The sequence below is a fragment of the Bos indicus genome, chromosome X (genome assembly GCF_029378745.1).
Source record: "Bos indicus isolate NIAB-ARS_2022 breed Sahiwal x Tharparkar chromosome X, NIAB-ARS_B.indTharparkar_mat_pri_1.0, whole genome shotgun sequence".
NCBI lineage: Eukaryota > Metazoa > Chordata > Mammalia > Artiodactyla > Bovidae > Bos > Bos indicus.
Genome location: NC_091789.1, coordinates 16,997,544 through 17,015,708, shown reverse-complemented (window position 1 = coordinate 17,015,708; position 18,165 = coordinate 16,997,544). Strand labels below are relative to the sequence as shown.

The 18,165-nt window shown below is 40.0% G+C and overlaps 1 protein-coding gene across 2 annotated transcripts in view; it reads left to right on the top strand.

Moving 5' to 3' along the window:
• The window catches only part of USP26 (ubiquitin specific peptidase 26), a 46,790-nt gene extending 29,196 nt beyond the window's left edge, over positions 1-17,594 (top strand). For both annotated transcript variants that reach the window (XM_070783917.1, XM_070783918.1), the window contains exon 6: positions 12,661-17,594. In XM_070783917.1, coding sequence (XP_070640018.1) covers positions 12,925-15,615 — 2,691 coding nt within the window. In that variant the 5' untranslated portion in view covers positions 12,661-12,924 and the 3' untranslated portion in view covers positions 15,616-17,594. The remainder of the gene's footprint in view (positions 1-12,660) is intronic.
• The last annotated feature ends 571 nt before the right edge of the window (positions 17,595-18,165 follow it).

Genomic DNA, 18,165 nt, shown 5'->3' with positions numbered 1-18,165 from the left:
GAAGATCCCCTGGAGGGAGGGCATGGCAACCCACTCCAGTATTCTTGGCTGGAGAATCCTGAGAGCAGAGCCTGGCAGGCTACAGTCCGTGGTATTGCAAAGAGTCAGACACGACTGAGCAATTAAGCACAGCAGCAGGTTTGTCATAGCTTTTCTTCCAAGGACCAAGTGTCTTTAATTTCATGGCTGCAGTCACCATCTGCAGCATTTTGGAGCCCAAGAAAATAAAGTCTGTCACTGTTTCCATTGTTTCCCCATCTATTTGCTATGAAGTGATGGGAATGGATGCCATGATCTTTGTTTTATGAATGTTGAGTTTTAAGCCAGCTTTTTCACTCTCCTCTTTCACTTTCATCAAGAGGCTCTTTAGTTCCTCTTCATTTTCAGCCATAAGGGTGATGTCATATGCATGTCTGAGGTTATTGATATTTCTCTCTGCAATTTTGATTCCAGCTTGTGCTTCATCCAGCCCGGCATTTCGCATGATGTACTCTGCATATAAGTTAAATAAGCAGGGTGACCATATACAGCCTTGACATACTCTTTTCCCAATTTTGAACCAGTCTGTTGTTCCATGTCCAGTTCTAACTGTGCTTCTTGACCCGCATACAGATTTATCAGGAGGCAGGTAAGGTGGTCTGGTATTCCCATCTCTTTAAAAATTTTCCAGTTTGTGGTGACCCACACAGTCAAAGGCTTTTAGTGTAGTCAATGAAGCAGAAGTAGGTGTTTTATTGGAACTTTCTTGCTTTTTCTATGATTGAACAGATGTTGGCAATTTGATCTCTGGTTCCTCTTCCTTTTCTAAATCCAGCTTGAACATCTGGAAGTTCTCGGTTCATGTACTGTTGAAGCCTGGCTTGGAGGATTTTGAGCATTATTTTGCTAGCGTGTGAGATGAGTGCAATTGTGCAGTAGTTTGAACATTCTTTGACGTTGTCCTTCTTTGGGATTGGGCTTCCCTTGTGTCTCAACTGGTAAAGAATCCCCCGGCAATGCGGGATACCTGGGTTCAAAATCTGGGTTGGGAAGATCCCCTGGAGAAGGGAAAGGCTACCCACTCCAGTATTCTGGCCTGGAGAATTCATTTCATGGACTGTATAGTCCATGGGGTCGCAGAGTCAGACATGACTGAGCGACTTTCACTTCTTTGGGACTGGAATAAAAACTGACCTTTTCCAGTTCTGTGGCTACTGCTGAGTTTTCCAAATTTGCTGGCATGTTGAGTGAAGCACTTTAACAGCATCATCTTTTAGGATTTGAAATAACTCAGCTGTAATTTCATCACTTTCACTAGCTTTGTTCGTAGTGATGCTTCCTAAGGCCGACTTGACTTCACACTCCAAGATGTCTGGGCTCTAGTGTCTTGATAACTGTGTCAGATGTCCTCAACAGTCTGGAAGGGTGATTGGAAAGCCATATGGAAGTAAATATAATGGTAGAATTTCCAGAACTGACAAGGAATTAAGCTATGCCTACAGTCACCTTATCTATGCTGTCCCGTATGGTTCAGTTCAGTCACTCAGTCATGTCCGACTCTTTGCGACCCTGTGAATTGCCGCACGCCAGGCCTCCCTGTCCATCATGAACTCCCGGAGCTTGCTCAAACTCATGTCCATCGAGTCAGCGGTACAATCCAACCATCTCATCCTCTGTCCTCATCCCCTTCTCCTCCTGCCTTCAATCTTTCCCAGGATCAGGGTCTTTCCCAATGAGTCAGTTCTTCACATCAGGTGGTCAAAATATTGGAGCTTCAGCATCAGTCCTTCCAATGAATATTCAGGACTGATTTCCTTTAGGATTGACTGGTTTAATCTCCTTGCAGTCCAAGGGACTCTCCAGTCTTCTCCAACACCACAGTTCAAGAGCATCAGTTCTTTGGTGCTCAGCTTTGTTTATGGAAAAAAGAAAGCTTTCTTCATATATTAAAAAAATAGGGTTTCACCTATCCAAAAGACGTAAATGGAAATCCTTACTGTGTCTTGGGAAAATGACACACAGGTAATAATCCATGGAGAATCTGACTTGGGTAAAGATTGATGCTTGATTCTGATTGGGTAACGATCATGATAAACTAGATTAGAATGGTGGGCATGGCACAACAGGGATTTGGAGGCAAGAGGTTGAAAAAGTTGTGGGATATAAACTGTTAGTCAAGGCTTTGTTTTGAAGAGTTGCTGGAATGAACTGAAAAGCTGTTTGCAGTTGTATCTTTCTGGGCCAAGTCATTTTGGGTAGGAAGGTCATATTGATGAAAATAGTGGAATAGAAGACTCATGCGAATATAGACAGGAAGCTATATAGGGTATATGACTTTGGTTCTCAGCACTTATCTACTGGGGGAGTACATGTGCCCTGCCTCCCATCACGTGTTTTTTAAAGTTAACAGAGATAAGAAGCAATAATTGAGGAAAGAGGGATAGCACTGAGTTGGGAGACTGGTGGACAGATTCATGAGAGAGGTATACATTTGAGCTATGTATGCCTTGATCATTGGTTATAAGTTTAGAACATTTGAGTGGCAACCTAGTGTTTCAATTATGTAAAGTTTAGAAATAAAATTAAATTAAAAAAAAATAAAGGCTAAAGGTTACTACTACTTTCGAGAAGGGCACGGCAACCCATTCCAGTATTCTTGCCTGGAAAATTCCATGAACGGAAGAGCCTGGTAGGCTATAGTCCAGGGGGTCGCAAAGAGTCGGACATGACTGAGTGAAAGGGGCTTCCCTGATAGCTCAGTTAGTAAAAAATCCGCCTGCAATGCAGGAGACCCCGGTTTAATATCTGGATCAGGAAGATCAGCTGGAGAAGGGATTCATGAGAGAGGTAACATTTGAGCTATGTATGCCTTGATCATTGGTTATAAGTTTAAAATATTTGAGTGGTAACCTAGTGTTTCATGCTAAAGGCTACTACTACTTGGTTAGTCATGTCTTCCTTTCTTCTTTAAGAGTTCATTCAGGGCTAGTAAAGTCATAGTCCTATGGGTGGAAAATGAAAGCAAGTTCAGCACCCCCTCCTTTCTAAATTGGAGTACAGTTGATTTATAATGTGTTAGTTTCAGGTGTATAGCACACTGATTCAGTATTACATTTTGAAGGATTGTAGGCCCTCTGAAGCAAGGTGGTATGTTTTCTTGACTGCTTTTTTATAAATGAGCTCATCTTTTGGAGCAGAGCTTCTTAGCTCTGCCTTTTTCACTTGAGGAGTGCTTCCATTAGCACCACATAAACATCACTAAAATATCAGCAGAGAAAGAAGGAATGAGGCGCTTTGTTGGACTCTAGGGATGCTGTGCAAGGATGCAAGTCCAGAGCAGCTGCTCATTTTCTCATTTCAGCTTTGTGAGTTCCTTTTCGTTCCAAGATGACTAAGCTGAGAGGAGCTCTGTTTTTTCAAACAATGAGTTAGTCACTGGAAGCAGGAGCACTTACTTTGATTTTTTTGAAGTGTTTTCTCTCTCATACATGTGTACACACAGGCATTTTTGTTAATGGCAGCAAAGAGGGAAAAACTGGTATGCAGAATGAGGGACTGCTTAAGTAGGGAGATGAATGAGAATTGCTGTTTTAGAAGGATTGGAGGTATGACTTAGGTTTTGGGACTCCATTCCTAAGACTATTTACAGACAAGTTAAAATAAAGCAATGGACAAGTTAAGGCAACTTTGCATTTCTCCTGTTCAGGTAACTAACTGATCTTTCAGATAAGACAGATGGGTGTTTTAAAGGTATGAGAAGAGATTTTAATTCCAGCACTTGTGGCATCTAATACATTTTTGAGTGTTTCCCCCAAAAGTGGCTTTGTAAAGTTCCCTCATAGCTCTTCCTAGGCCTAACAGTGTCACATTTATCCATAACCAAGCTGCAGATGTGTTGGAATTGCTGCCCTCCTTCTCCTTACTTTAGAAAAGGATCTTCCCTAGTGGCTCAGTCGGTAAGGAGTCTGCCTGCAATGTGGGAGACCCAGGTTCAATCCTGGGGTCGGGAAGATCCCCTGGAGGAGGAAATGGCAACCCACTCCAGTATTCTTGCCTGGAGAATACCATGGACAGAGGAGCCTGGCAGGCTACAGTCCTTGGGGTCACAGAGTCAGACACGACTGAGTGTCTAACAATTTCACTTTCTTACCTTAGAAAGGAAAATGCTGTAGCTCCCTCTTGTGTTATGTGAGACCAAAAACATCCTGCTTGATCCACGTCAGCAGAATCCACTCCACTAATTATCCTAAAAGTATTTCCTCAAAGCTTTTTGGGGATGGGACTTTGCTATTTGCTGTACACAGGAAAGAACCAGGGCACCCAGCTAATCTGTGATTTCTCATCTCACTTCCTACTTTTCTGCAGTGTTCCCAAGGGCCTCTTACCTGGAGGATCACCTTTTTCTGGCAGTTTGGGATGATTTTCCTCATGAGGTTGTAGTCCACTTATCTGCCACGTAGTCCATCAAATCTTCTACAGTTTCATGTCCAAATAGAGCAAGTGGAGCTTGCTTTCACTGTGGCCCCCTCTTGCCCTATGATCGGGGTCACTTCATTCTGTATCCTGACTTTTCAGCTTGAGCAGTCACTGGTTTCTTTGCCCTTCCATCTCCAGAGTAAACATGTCAAGTGTTCCCAAGTCTCTCACATTCTAGCACATGAGTTTGGAATTAAACATTTTAGCTGCTTAATAAGTGTGCAACCAGAGTGTGAGATGCAGCCACACATCTCTTTTGGAAGTGATTCCCCAATCTTAGTTCCTATGCCACACTTGACTTCCATGTGGGAGTAGGGGAAATGCCACAGTGCTCCTTATTAATGACTTTCCTTACTTTAATTTATATTTGATAACTAATTGATATTCTACATAAGTGTAGCAATTCTTATATAATGTGTTTTTTTTTTTATTTACTGATTTTGCATCTTTGCCAATACTGCAAGAAGAGGGAAACTCTCATTTTATAGGTCATTTAAAAGTTATTTAAGTTAAATATACTGATTGTTTCAAAGATTAACAGTTTTGCAATTATATCTTGAGGACAAAACCATAATAGAATTGCTTCATTTAAGTGTGTGTGCCTTTGAAATTCTATAGACGGTAGTTTTCACTTGTTCAGTCTCCCGTCTCATTTAACCTGGTCTCTTCATGTGATAGCTTGATGTTCCAGTAACAGTTCCAGCCCATTTAATTTTACCCCCTTCCTGTCCTGCTGGCCCTCATCTTAAAACTTTGGACACTGTTTTCTTAAGGAAAGTTAGAGTTCTTTGATCCCAATCCTTAAAGGACTCCTACTTGTCCAGCTTTATGATTTCCCTTGGGAAAGACAGTTTCACTCCATGCTGACTGAAAATAAATTGGAGTACAGTTGACGAGTACAGAATGATGAGTACGCCCACTCGTCATTCTCTGGCACTCCTTAACTTTGTGGTCAGTTCATGAGAAGCAGCCATGCAAGGTAGCATGGCTAAATGACAGTCTTAAAAAAGTGAATGCTCTGAGTTTCTGAGGCATGAAAACTCAGCCCTAGCACTCATTCTGAATGAACTGAGACTTGGACTCAATCTTAAAAGGAAGAGTAGAACTAAGACGAAAATAGGGAGATTATGCACAAACTTCAGACAGAGAAGAAATGCCATAAGAAGTTGAAATGGCAGAAAACCCATGAACTCTTACGTAACAATAGCCGAAAGTGTGTGTGTGTTAGTCACTTCAATCATGTCCGACTCTTTGCGACCCCGTGGACTGTAGCTCACCAGGCTTCTCTGCCCATGAGGATTCTCCAGGCAAGAATATTGGAGTGGGGTGCCATGCCCTCCTCCAGGGGATCTTTCTGACCCAGAAATCAAACCTAAGTCTCCCACGTTCCAGGCAGATTCTTTACCTTGTGAGCCACCAAGGAAGCCCCAACACTAACTGAATTTTACTTGATACATTTTCCTTGAGCTGCCATTTTCCAGTATATTTGTCTTACAACTTGTCTGAGGTCGGGAGTGCTTTATTGCTTCATCTTCACATCTTGTACATAGTTGATGTCCATATTCGACTAGGTACCAACAAATATTCTGGTTTCAATGTAACAAGTGCACTTTCTCATGAAAGAGCACTTTCTTAATGAAATCGTATTTAATTTCTGGAAAATAATCTACATTCTGTTTTCCTAATCAACTATGTCTTATTAATAGCACTAACATAATCATTTTAAAAGAATGAAAAACAACAACAAAAAAGCTCTGCCAAACCTGTCTCTGAGAAAAGGTTCAAAGCTTGAGTAGTTCATGGGAACAATTTGCTAGTGGAGATTTCTTCTCATTTTGGTCCCGGCCTCCTATGGAGAGATTTATGTGCAGTGTATGTCAAGAGGCAAAATAATGGCATTTCTCTGCTATACAATGACTTGGACATTTGCTGAGTGCAGAAATGCACCTTTAAACCAGAGAAAGAAGCAGTTTGCCCTGATCCAATCATTTTGAAAAGCCATGTGCACTGAAGCTGGGGCCAAACATAATGACAGGATTTAATTGCTAATGCCCTAGAGGCAGTGTGCCTCTTGATGTGTTGACCTTTAACCCAGACTTGGGAAGTTGAAAAAAGAGAGGGGATGGTTTTCCCTTCCCCCTCCCGCATCTGATCCTGCCTGCCTCTAACCCTGTCCACATACTCCTAACTTTCATCTCTCCACCCCCATCCCCATTAGTTACTTCCAGCTTTGGGGCCAAGGGAGAAAGAGTGAAAGAACCGAAAGGAAGAAGGCAGTAGCATTTGAGAAGGAAGTCTACAGGCAGTTGACAGCTGCTCAGAAGCACGGGGCAGAAGTACAGCTACAGAAATGGGAGCTGAACTCCTGGTCCCCTGATGCTTCTACCCCACCCCCAGCCCCGTCCCCAATATCTCATGAGATTTAGGCTATGTCTCCATGTTTCTGTTCTCCACTCCCATTTCACCCTTTCTAGTCCATATTTATAATCACTTCCTTCTGACACCTGACTTTTCCTTCTTCAGTTCAGTTGCTCAGTCGTGTCTGACTGTGACCCCATGGCACGCCAGGCCTCCCTGTCCATCACCAACTCCTGGAGTTTACTCAAACTCATGTCCATTGAGTCAGTGATGCCATCCAACCATCTCATCCTCTGTCGTCCCCTTCTCCCGCCTTCAGTGTTTCCCAGCATCAGGATCTTTTCATATGAGTCAGTTCTTCACATTAGGTGGCCAAAATATTGGAGTTTCAGCTTCAGCATCAGTCCTTCCAATGAATATTCAGGACCGATTTCCTTTAGGATAGACTGGTTGGATCTCTTTGCTGTCCAAGGGACTCTCAAGAGTCTTCTCCAACATCACAGTTCAAAAGCATCAATTCTTCAGTGCTCATCTTTCTTTATAGTCCAACTCTCACATCCATACATGACTACTGGAAAAACCATAGCTTTGACTAGATGGACCTTTGTTGGCAAAGTAATGTCTCTGCTTTTTAATATGCTGTCTAGGTTGGTCATTTCCTTCTTACTTGGTTATTAATGGCAAAATCTTGAGCAAAATTATATTCATAGCTCTATTACACATCTGCACCATGGCAGCCGGGCAGCTAGGTATAGCTGCAGAAAAACTCAAACACGCCCATTGGTTTCGCTGTAAATTCATGACCACTAGCCTGAAGTGGCCCCTTTGTGCTGCTCAGCACGTTTACCAGTCCACTCACTCTCTTGGTTTACTTGTTTACAAAACGTTCGTACCTTCTTTCTCTTCTGTCTTGAAGTTTCTTCACTGATCTCCAGCCATGCTGATCTGCTTTCTGTTTATAACATGTTAAGCACACCTGAGGGCCTTGTTACTTATTCTTCCTCCTGCCTGGAGCACCCTGCATCTAAGTGTTTGCTTCCTCACTTCCTTCAAGGCCTTGCTATGTGATGTCATCCTTATCAGTCCAGCCTTCTCGGGCCACTCTAGGGAAGGCAGCAAGTACATCCCCATCAAGCCTGGGGCACACCCTGTCCTCTTAACTTTATATTTTCTTTGACAGTTACCACCATCTGGTATTCTATATATTTTATGTTTGTATATTATTATCCCTCTACTAGAATGAAAGTTTTATGAAATCTTGGGTTTTTTTTTCATTCTTCTATAGCTAGTGCTTAATACAATGCTTGCTAGTGTGCCATACAAATTTGTTTCAGGAATGAATGAATAATGAATGCCTATTGGGTTTTGAAAATCCCCTCTTCCCATTTGCCAATACCAACATATTCATAACCATGTTTTTTGTATGGTGACCATAGTTTCTAAGCCCAGATTAAAACGTGTCACCTAATTGGTGGGGAAAAACCTTTTATTTTGCACTGTCTTGGGAAATTCAATGTGCTTATTAAGTATATTCTACCTAGAATCATAGTCTTATAGCATAGAGTCCTCAAAGGAAAAAGATGATCATTTTTCAGTTATCTGAATGGCCCCGATAGTGTATTTGGCTTATCTTAGGACACTAAGCTATGTTTAGTTTAAAATAAGTGTGAGTTGAAGTTGTTGGGTTTTTCCAGCTCTTGTTTGCGCTTTGTGGAGATACCTAGGAATTACTGGAAATCTCTGCTAATATCCGGTCCCATCTTTTCTAACTTAGTGCGTTCAGTGCCTGGCATAGCACCTCATGGGTTCAGCATCATCTCTACCCAGTAAGGCTTGCTTGAGTAACCGGGCAGGATTTCTCCCCATATGCAAGGTTTGCCTTTGCTCTCTCACTTCAAATTCTTGAAATAATGACAGCATGAATGGTGGGGATAAGGGATACAGAGGGGAAATACTCTAAAAGCCTCACAAGTCCTCATTACATTATCTTACTATAGAATGGATAACCTGGGTTTCCAGGTTCTCAAGTTTGCAGGCATTCTTCCCAAGGACCAATTTCTATTTGCTCTGCAAAACTTTAGGTTAAGCCTCATCATTTTGCAGAGTTGTGGATAGGGCTTGAGAAATCTCAGTCCAGGTGATCTTCTCTTTTACAAAATACAGCTCCCACCTGTGGTATGTGTTAAGCTCAAGAAAATGGCAGTGAAAGGATATTTTCCCAGATTCTCCCACTGGAAGCAAGGCCCCTTTAACTGTGATGTTTACGCAGTGATGTTTGGAGTCTAAGATGTTTAGTGACAGTGAGTGCTCACATACTTTTGTCCCTGAGAACACTGACCACAATACTTGGCATGAAGCAGACACTCAAGAGCTCATAATCAGCATAAGGCAGGTGCTTAGCAAATACTCAGTGACCAAGAAGATGAGTGTAAAGTAAATCAGTAGAATAACAACAAAGCAGACATTTCTACCTGGAGTATTTCTACCTTAGGATCAAGTTCTTGACACTGTAGGCCATGTCTCCAAATATGATAGGAGTAGTGCAACTTTATGAGTTTCTGGCTATACTTTGAGATCAGCAGCTAGCCCAGTGTGTTGCACTAGTAGGTGATTAATCAAACAGTGTACTGAGTTTGTGGACAAAAAGGAGAGAAAAGCACCTTGACTTTCATAAGTTTTAAATGTAGCTGTCATCCATATGTTTTGAATTTGGTGAGGGTCTGGCAAAGGAGGAAGAGTATCATACGTTTACTTTAGGCTGTATAGAATAGTCACAAAGTTCTCTCCAGATGAGTTTTAAAGAACTGATACATTTTGTAGGTTCTTTTCCATATACTTCTCCTGATGTGGTATAGCTCAGACCTTTGGACTTATTTTGGATTTGAATGAATACAAGTGTTATTACAGTATTCCTACCAATGACCTAACCTGTCAGACTCACTTGGCCGTTACAAGGATTAAATGACAGGTAAAGAACAGTTTAAGAAACACAGTCATTTTCCAGTCCTTCTCTGATGACTCCAGTGTTGGAGCTGCATGTGAGTTAAAGATGCAGCTGCGGTGTAAGAACAGTAAAGGCTGTGAACCATGTGAGGGCCTGTGTTGTGTTCTTTACCTGTGTATTCTTATATTATAATCCCATCTCCCTGAAACCAAATTTGTTATTTAAAAATAGCCCTATGACCTCAAGAAGTTATGTAAGTTTTTTGAGCCTCAGCTTTCCTACTTAAAAAAATAAAGTTACACTATCTTAATGAACCATTCCATGCATCATTCCATGATTCTGAATTGCTAGGTTTTACCTTCCTTCTATGAAATATGACAATCTCAGCTGCCCCTTTGAGTACCAGATTGCACCATTTATACTTTATGACAAAGTAATGATCACAGACAAAATTCGCAAGTGCACATTTTGGTCTGAATACATTTCTCAATCCTCACCTTCTGGCTTGGGAGGATGCACCAGCAGGCTCTTGCCAAGAACCTACAAATCTCTCTTGTGCCTTAATTTTCTTATCTGTAAAATAGAGATAATTATACTTTATGGGTTGTTGAATGGGTTTAATTAAATAATGCTTGGCAGAAAAAAAAATATAATATAAGAATACAAACTATCTAATAGAAAATATATCTAATAAAATAAAAGATAAGGTAAGAAATGAGATAAAATTTAAACCTATTTGGAAAAGTAACAGTGCTTTGTCAATTGGCAATTTTTTGGTTCTCTTTTGAAAATTGAGTTGACTGTTAACATAAAAACAAGCCATCTTTATCATACTGATTTAAATGTCTTATAGTAAATAAATGTGATTTTTTAAATTGAAAAAAAAAAAAAAAAAAAAAAAAAGAACTGATACATTTTAGTTTAAAATCTTCCCCCAAACCTACCAATCAAAGGAAACCCTAAAAGCCTTTGAGTGATGAGGCAGAATCAAGAAAGGAGATTTAAGCTAAAGATGTGCTAGGAAGTGAGCAGTGACCATTAAACTGTGTATCAGCAACACAGTCCTTAATCTTCACTTCCAGTACTCGGTGGGCTCAAAGAAGTCTCCTTTAAGTTGAACTGGGAAGAAGGTATGACAAGTAGAGCCATCGTTTTGGAAACATGTCTCTACACTGTTTCTGAAAGCAGAGAGTGGAAATGCCGTGGGAGTCTAGATTATCTTGGCTATCATTTCAAAGAATGGATAACCATTTTTGATAAATACAGATTAACTGGGATCACAGCATTTTAAAATGCAAACTAGAAGTGGTTCTGTTGTAGGAAGGGGGAGGCCCCCTTACAGGGCCCCAAGAGCGGGCTCTTGTCTAACACTCGGAAAAGAATTGACAGAGGAGACACGTGCTGACAAAGCAAGAGATTTTATTGGGAAAGGGCACCTGGGTGGAGAGCAGTAGGGTAAGGGAACCCAGGAGAACTGCTCTGCCGCGTGGCTTGCAATGTCGGGTTTTATGGTGATAGGATTAGTTTCCGGGTGGTCTTTGGCCAATCATTCTAATTCAGAGTCTTTCCTGGTGGTGCACGCATGGCTCAGCCAAGATGGATGCTAGCGAGAGGGATTCTGGGAAGTGGACGGTCAGGCGGTGTCTCCTTTCGACCTCTTCTGGTTGGTGGTGGCTTATTAGTTCCGTGTTCCTTACCAGGACCTCCTGTCATAAAACAACTCATGCAAATGGTTACTATGGTGCCTGGCCAGGGTGGGCAGTTTCAATCAGTGTGCTTCCCCTAACAGTTCTGGGGTTGTAGTTCCTCTCAAGTGGTTGAAATAGGAGCAATTAAGACTTTTTGTGGAGAGGAATAGTTTAAACTCCTACTTAGCACCAATAGTAGGACAGTGAACTATAAATAATCCAAGCAGTTGAATTTGCAGTTGTGCTTCAAAGTTTTTATGGCCCCATTTCCATCATGATAAACATAATCATTCTCACTTGGATTCATATGCACTTTTTTATATGGATGAGTGCAATCCCTACTTTACTAAACATAGGTTGATAGATAAAATACTTGATAAAACAAAAATCTCATTAATGTTTGCTTCACCAACTTTGAGTTTTTGATAATTTGGATAGGAATCAAGCAGAAGTTTCATTTACTATTATTCATAAAGATAGGGTTTGTTGAGCAAGTTAATAACATAGACAAGATTCAGGAATAATATTAACTATGTAGGGAGAAAACATAGTTTCCAATCAATTCTTGGACATATGCTTTCTGATAAAAAACATTTGTAGTGCTAAGTGCTGAGCTATTCATTAATTCAGATTGGTTCACTACAGTTATTCAGAAATTTAAAATTTTGAGTAATTAAGTACATCCAATCCTTCCTGGCTGGTTTTGAGTACAGGGAGCTAGCGAAGGTTATATGGACCCTGTGGCCAGAGCTGAAGTTAGCCAATTCTTTGATACCTGCTTTAAGCAGTGGTAGTTAGGCCCCCACCCTACACGGGGTAGAATGTATGGACTTACTCTGGTGCTACATGAAAGAAAAGAACATAACAGGATTTGGAAGGAAGTAGATTCAACTGTCCGTCTGTTATTGGGTTGAGGGTTGCATAGGGCCTCTCACTTTCTTATTCACTTATTGTGCTTGGCCTGTGGGGTCATTCTGTGACAGGGGGATTAGCATATTATATACATACATTTGAGACACTATTCATTATGCCCTTCAGCTATGTACTGAAAGTCTTCCAAGTGTTTAATGATTTCAGTTGAAGTGTGGAAATTAATCAGGATAGAATCTAGTATTGCAGTGGAAAAGAGATTTAGCGTGAGAGAGTGAGGTTTGAATTCTATCCGAGCATTTCTCTGATAACTTAAATAATTTTTCTTGATTTTTTTTTCCATAGAGGCCTTGCTTTGGAAATCAAGACTCTGCCCTCATGCAACTGTGGATAGCTCTTGAAGCATACTGGTTTTATCACTAGAAAGCTGGATTATCCAGAGCCCAAAGAGGCTCTAGGATAAAACTAGCACTTGAAACAGGATCATTCTATATAGAGAACTAAAGAACTATTTCTTTGGTGTTGTCTCCAGAGGTGAACTTGCCAACATACTGGAACTTTAAGATTGTCAATAATTCAAGATAGGTGTATTTTATTTGTAAAGAAACCATGGATCCTGTAGCAGCACATGGTTTTGTCCAATTATGGAACAAGAAGAATGGGACGTCTAAGTCGAAGGAAGCAATCGTTGAACTATCGGGAAAAAAGAAGAAAACTAAACTGGTGATCCATTTCTGTAATGGAGAAAGCAGAACTTTTGAACTACATAATAATATTAAAAACGTGATCGTTAGATCCTATGGAGAAAAAGTGAATCACCTGCATTTAACTTTCCAAAACAACAGCTTCTTTTTTATGGAAAAAATATCCTCTAAAGATGTCAAAACATTGAAGGCATTCCTGGATGGAGTCTGTCAAAATCATCTTCCACCATCCATAAGACCTGATGTGGATAGCAGTGCCTCTGCCAGCACAACAGTACAGAAGATCGTTGATGAAACTTCATTTCAAAAAGTGGGTAAGAAGTCAAATAGTCAATCTTCTGAGAAAGAAGAAAAAAACGGGACACCTTCATCTGCATCAGAATCACTAACATCTACCTATGAACAGTTATTAGAAGATGAGTATGGGAAGAGGAATAAGAAGCTCTCATGGGATTTCCAAAATGAGAGTAGCTCCGTGAAAAAGAGGAAATCCAAGAGACACCTATTAAGAATTGTAAGCCACAGTGAGAAGAAGGAATTGAGGATAAAAGGGTTAAAACAGAGTAAATTAGATTTAGATTTTTTATTTAAGATCAGTCCTTACCTACATGGCACTAATCTTGTCCCAAAACTGTCTGAGAATATATATTTCACATTTCTGTCAGAAGCAGCGTATGATAAGGATGACCCATATTGGGACAGACTCAAGCTGACTCTTGACTACTACCCGGAGAAACTATGGCAAGGCTTCCCCAATTTGGGAAACACCTGTTACATGAATGCAGTTCTACAGTCTTTATTTTTGATTCCATCATTTGGTGATGATTTACTCAATCGGAGTTACCCATGGTGTAAAATTCCCCCTGATGCACTTAGCATGTGCTTGGCACAGATGTTTGTCTTGAAAGACATTTATAACATTAATATTAAGAAGAGGTTACTTGTGAATATTAAAAAAACCATTTCAGCAGTTGCAGAGATATTCGCTAACAACAGGCAGAATGATGCCCATGAGTTTTTGGGTCATTATTTAAGTCAGATGAAAGAAAACATGGAAAAATTAAACACACTTGGGAAGACTAAAATTGAATCTAAGGAAGAAAGGTCACCTCAACCATTTTTTGCTGGCAGTGCAGCCAAGCAAGCACTCCTTTGTCCTGTCATCACTAATTTCGAGTTTGAGTTGCTGTGCTCTATTACTTGTAAAGGCTGTGGGCACACTGTTCTTAAGACAGAAGTGAATAATTACCTCTCCATCAATCCTCCCCAAGGACAGCAAGCACTTCCCTTTTCTATTCAATCTAGTCTTGATCTTTTCTTTGGAACAGAAAATCTAGAGTATACATGTGAGCAGTGTAAACACAAGAAATCTCATATAAAGTATACATTCAGTAGGCTACCTAGGGTCCTTATTGTTCATCTGAAGCGCTATAACTTTATTCAGTTTCGGTCCTTAAAGAAGGATGACCAAGAAGTCATTATTTCCAAAAATTTAAAGATATCTTCCTATTGCAATGAAAATACCAGACCACCATTTCCTTTAAACAAGAAAGCACATCTTATGAATCTCAAAGTTTTAAAAATCTTTCGAAACATAAATTCTGAAGCTATCAGTAAGTTGACACCGTCAGCAAAGATGGCCTTGGAATTCATGAATTCTTTGCCTTCACACATTGTACCAGACGAAGAGCCCGAACCACAAAAAGATCATGTTCATCATGAAGATTCAAGAGAAGAAGAGAAACAAAAAGACCTCGGAAAATGCTCTGTACTAGAGATACTAGACTCTGCATTGGCAAACTCACAAGATGGAATAATCGTTGCAAGAGAGCTGTTAGCAGTGGCCTTAATGATGAATATGGAAGACGGCTCATTTTCTCTGAGAGAGATAACCGTCAGCGACCCAGATGTATGTCAGAGAGTGTTTGAAAATCCAAAACTAAAGGACGACGAGAGAATGAGTATGTTTGCAGATTTTGATGCTGTGGCTAAGACCACCGAAGATAAAGATGAAAACGCCAACATTTCAGAAGTTTCCTCAGTGGCTGAACAGACCCCAGATAAAGAAAGGATGAAAACCTATGAACAAGCCCTTTGGCTGGCACTGCTTCAAAGCATTCCAAAGACAAAGACTCAAAAGAAAAAGTGCACAGAGAAACTCAAAAGACCAAAGGAATCAGGCGTCCGGGGAACCAAGGTGAAGTCCCCAGGTGCATCGGGTCGCAATAAAAAGCCTGGAAAAAAGGGCTCTTTACGTACAGAGAAGACAGAAGCTGCATCCAATGAACCAAAAGGAGAAGCTGAGATGGAAGACCGTCAGGCCTACCGGCTCATTGGTGTTCTCAGCCATCTTGGGAAGAGCCTAAATTCAGGCCATTATATCTGTGATGCCTATGACTTTGTAAGGCAAGAGTGGTTCACTTACAATGATTTGCAGGTGTCAAATATCGAAGAGGCCACAATGCAAAAAGCTAGACTTTCCTCTGGGTATGTTTTCTTTTACATGCATAATGAGATCTTTGAAGAGCTGTTGGAAAGGGAGAGCTCCCCACCTTCAAGCACAGAGGCAGGGAAGACCTCTCAAGAGCAGGAATAAAGACAGACTTAAATTTCACAAATCTGCTTGACTGCCTCTCTGGCTATCACTTTCTCCATGGAAGGAAAACTTTCAACTCTAGCCAAGCACAAAGGAGCAACTAGCATCCAGGACCAAAGTTTAAGCAGAAACACTGACTTGAAAATAAATCTTTGTTCTAACCCTGATCGAGACACCTTAACCCACAGTCCTGTGATAAACATTCATCTCCCCTACTAGACTAGAACTGTGCGTTCCATATTCTACTAATGCAGTGAATTTTGAGTGTGGTCCTCAAGCCAGTACTATAAGAAACATGGAAGGACTTGTGAGAAATGCAGTTTCTTGATTGCACCATGGACCCACTAATTCTGAAACTGAGGAGAGAGGCAGCAGTTTGATGGCGAGCTTCCAGAAAGTTGGAGAATCATTTCCATAGTGTGTAGAGTATCTTGGTGTATTTTCCTGTTGTATATTTGAATTGTTTATATTTTGTAAAGGAGTTTGATCACATTTTTTCTTATATTCATTCATACCTTTCCTTTGTAAGTGTATTAATATTAACATCAAAAGACACAAAATTACTCTTCTGCTGATCAGATTCAGCAGTTTGATGGGAAAAAGCAGTTTCTGAAGTTCTAGCAAAACAAATGAAAAAACTAGTTGCTGAAGTCCTGGCAATAAAACAATAGTTGCTAGGGTCCTGACAATAAACACTAAATGAAGCCCGTCGTTTATGCATCCTTTTGGGCGTACATAGATGAGACTGAACACCATATCAAGTCTACAGATTGTTTGCTTAACTTTTCCTTAATGCCAAAAGGGCTGTATACCATCAAGCTTAAACCCTGAGAACGGAGAAGTTGATTTGCCCTCAAGAAATTCAACACGTTTTCCTGTTTGTCTGCTGGCAAAGTGTTCGTGGTTATCTAAGAGCGCCATGCCATTTTCTTCAGAGGGACACTTGCACTGCCTAAAAGGAATATTGATGACCAGAACTTTACCTGAAGGCTTGACGAAGCTTCACTCAACTTTATAAGACTTAATTCCAGATTTCTTTTACTTACTTAAACCTTATAGTATGGTGGCCTTATTCCTTCAATGAGTAAACCATACATGCTTTAAAGTGTACTTGTAGGATTTCAAAGTCTTGTTACTGATTTGATACAGTGTCAAAAAACCTGTGCCTGGATATGATCTGCTTCTGGGTAAAAGCCTTGTGGATCCTGAGGTGGTCATATTCTGTTGAAGTGCCATGTAATTCAGGGATTTAGTAATTCTGATATTAAGTTCATGCCATCTCTGTAACTTAGCTTCTTGCTGTCTTTGAGGCAGTGAATTTGTAATGCCTTGTACCTTTGCTATTAACAAATGATTTGTACTAAGAGACTTTCTTACATCATATAAAAGGATTGAACTTTTCAGTCCCACCTTTTCCAGCATGGGTGAGTCCCCCTTATGGATGGGATATGGTTCTACTATGGCTATATTAATCCAAGGGCATGTTGATGCTGTTCATTCTGGAGGTCCTTAAAAGAAGTGGATGAGAATTCATTGGTGTGAGAAAGTTTAAAACTGCCCTCTGAGAGAAAAACCAGATTCTAAAGTTTGGGAAAATAAGTTTGTTCAGAACACAGTGTGTCTAAAAAGAGGTCTGAATGGAAGCTAAAGATTGCTGAGTTTGGCGGGGGAATGTTTCCTAGGTTGAATTATCTCTGTGGAAGGTGTTGAAGACACAATAATGAGATTTGTTCAACTTGTGTAGCACCTCAGCAGCTGGAGTTTGGAATTAGATTTAGAGGAAGAGAGTGACACTCTGTTTTCCAATTTCAGATTTTTTGCTTCTAATAGAATAGTTAAATCTGAACCTATTTTCGTTGGCATCAAAGCAAGAGTTTTGGAAAGAGTGAGGGAAAGTCATTTCCTTTTTAAAGGAGAATGAAGATGCTAGTTTTTTTTTTTTAAAGCTTAATCTGCTACATTTACTTTCCATTTCTTTATTGTCTTCCCTTTTATTATTTTTTTTCCTTTTGAATGACTTTTAAGTTTATTTTATTTTTATTTATTTATTTTTATTTTATATTTTATTTATATTTTTATTTCATATTTTATTTATATTTTTATTTTATATTTTTATATTTATATTTATTTATTTATATTTTGAATGACTTTTAAGTTTATTTATTTTTTTTACTTTACAATATTGTATTGCTCTTGCCATGCTAGTAGTTTTAAGAGATTAAATTTTTTTGGTATGGAGTATAGAGTGTTATACATTCTGCATATGCTGCTCTTCAGCTTGTTGCACTTCCAAATGCAGGGCAAATGAAAAGGCGAAGAAGGTTCTGGTATCCATGAGAGGAAGGCTCTGTCCTCTGGGACAGATAGTTTGGGTGGAATCCATCACTGTTCTGTGAGAAAAAATTCTTGGTGCACAATGAGTGGCTGTATACTGTTTACCTATTACATTGTTATTTCAAATAAAAGTTAAAAATTCTTAAGTGACTCAGTGACTACTTATTATGGATTTTAATTGGTTCTCTATTTTGCAGATCAGGTTTCTGGGTAATC